The 834-nt window shown below is 39.4% G+C and overlaps 1 protein-coding gene across 1 annotated transcript in view; it reads left to right on the top strand.

The window, feature by feature from the left end:
* Window positions 1–505: 505 nt before the first annotated feature.
* LOC104500276 (type II inositol 3,4-bisphosphate 4-phosphatase-like) overlaps window positions 506–834 on the top strand; it is a gene marked incomplete at its 5' end in the record, with an annotated part of 24,614 nt that continues 24,285 nt past the window's right edge. The window contains one exon of the mRNA XM_010143893.1: window positions 506–617. Within this exon, the coding sequence (XP_010142195.1) occupies window positions 506–617 (112 nt within the window). The remainder of the gene's footprint in view (window positions 618–834) is intronic.

The raw sequence follows: 834 nt of genomic DNA, 5'->3' as shown, positions 1-834 counted from the left end.
GACTGATTCTGAATAATTACACTGTGGAGGGATTTCAAAAGGAAGAGTGACATTCAGATTAGCTTTGTAGTTTTGGTTTAGCAGGAGGTGCTGAGCCTGTCCTTTCTTTGCAGGTTTATGTTAGGAAACAAAGCAGTGTACTGTGCAGTGAGATTGCAGGTCATAAGCGGGGTATTGGTGCAGTGTTACAGCCCTTTCTTTGATGGTTCACAGGCAGAAGAATGTCTAGAATGAAAACCTGGCCATGTTGGTGAATTCTTCCGTCATTTATAGCCTTTCCCATCCTCAGTTTTGTGAGGAAAACTCTCATCGCTGTAAAGAATTTGGTGGAAGTACCATATGCCTTATTGATAATGTTTGCTTTATGATTGTAAATAATGAGTTTCAATACCGGCAACTGCAGATGTACAGAATGGAGAGAGGAATAAATGTTTGCTGACAGTATTTTTCCTGATGGACTGCAATGCTGCAGATGACCTGATGTCATGAGATTTTTTTTTTCCAGGACTTCTGATGGTGGCAAGACAGTTGGTACCATTGAAGTCAATCTTGTGAAGATGGGAGAGCTAGAGGATGGAGAAACAGAACACATCACAACAGATGCCCAGGATCAAAAGGTAGAAACTCAAATCATTGCATAAAGTTAATTAGAACGATCAGCTGTACCAAATGCCTGAATGACTAATTCCAAATTGGGTTGAGGACTTAAAAAAAATTCTGGAATAAAGTGCTATGTACACTTAATCTCCCTAAACTAAACATAGTTATTCATGAAAATGTACAGAGTAATACTCTATCCTTAGTTTCCAGTTCCCTCCCCTTTCTTAGGGAAAG

This window comes from Buceros rhinoceros, unplaced genomic scaffold (assembly GCF_000710305.1).
Source record: "Buceros rhinoceros silvestris isolate BGI_N320 unplaced genomic scaffold, ASM71030v1 scaffold37199, whole genome shotgun sequence".
NCBI classification, from domain to species: domain Eukaryota; kingdom Metazoa; phylum Chordata; class Aves; order Bucerotiformes; family Bucerotidae; genus Buceros; species Buceros rhinoceros.
The sequence above is the reverse complement of the archived record's forward strand: the minus strand, read 5'-3'. Positions and strand labels throughout refer to the sequence as shown.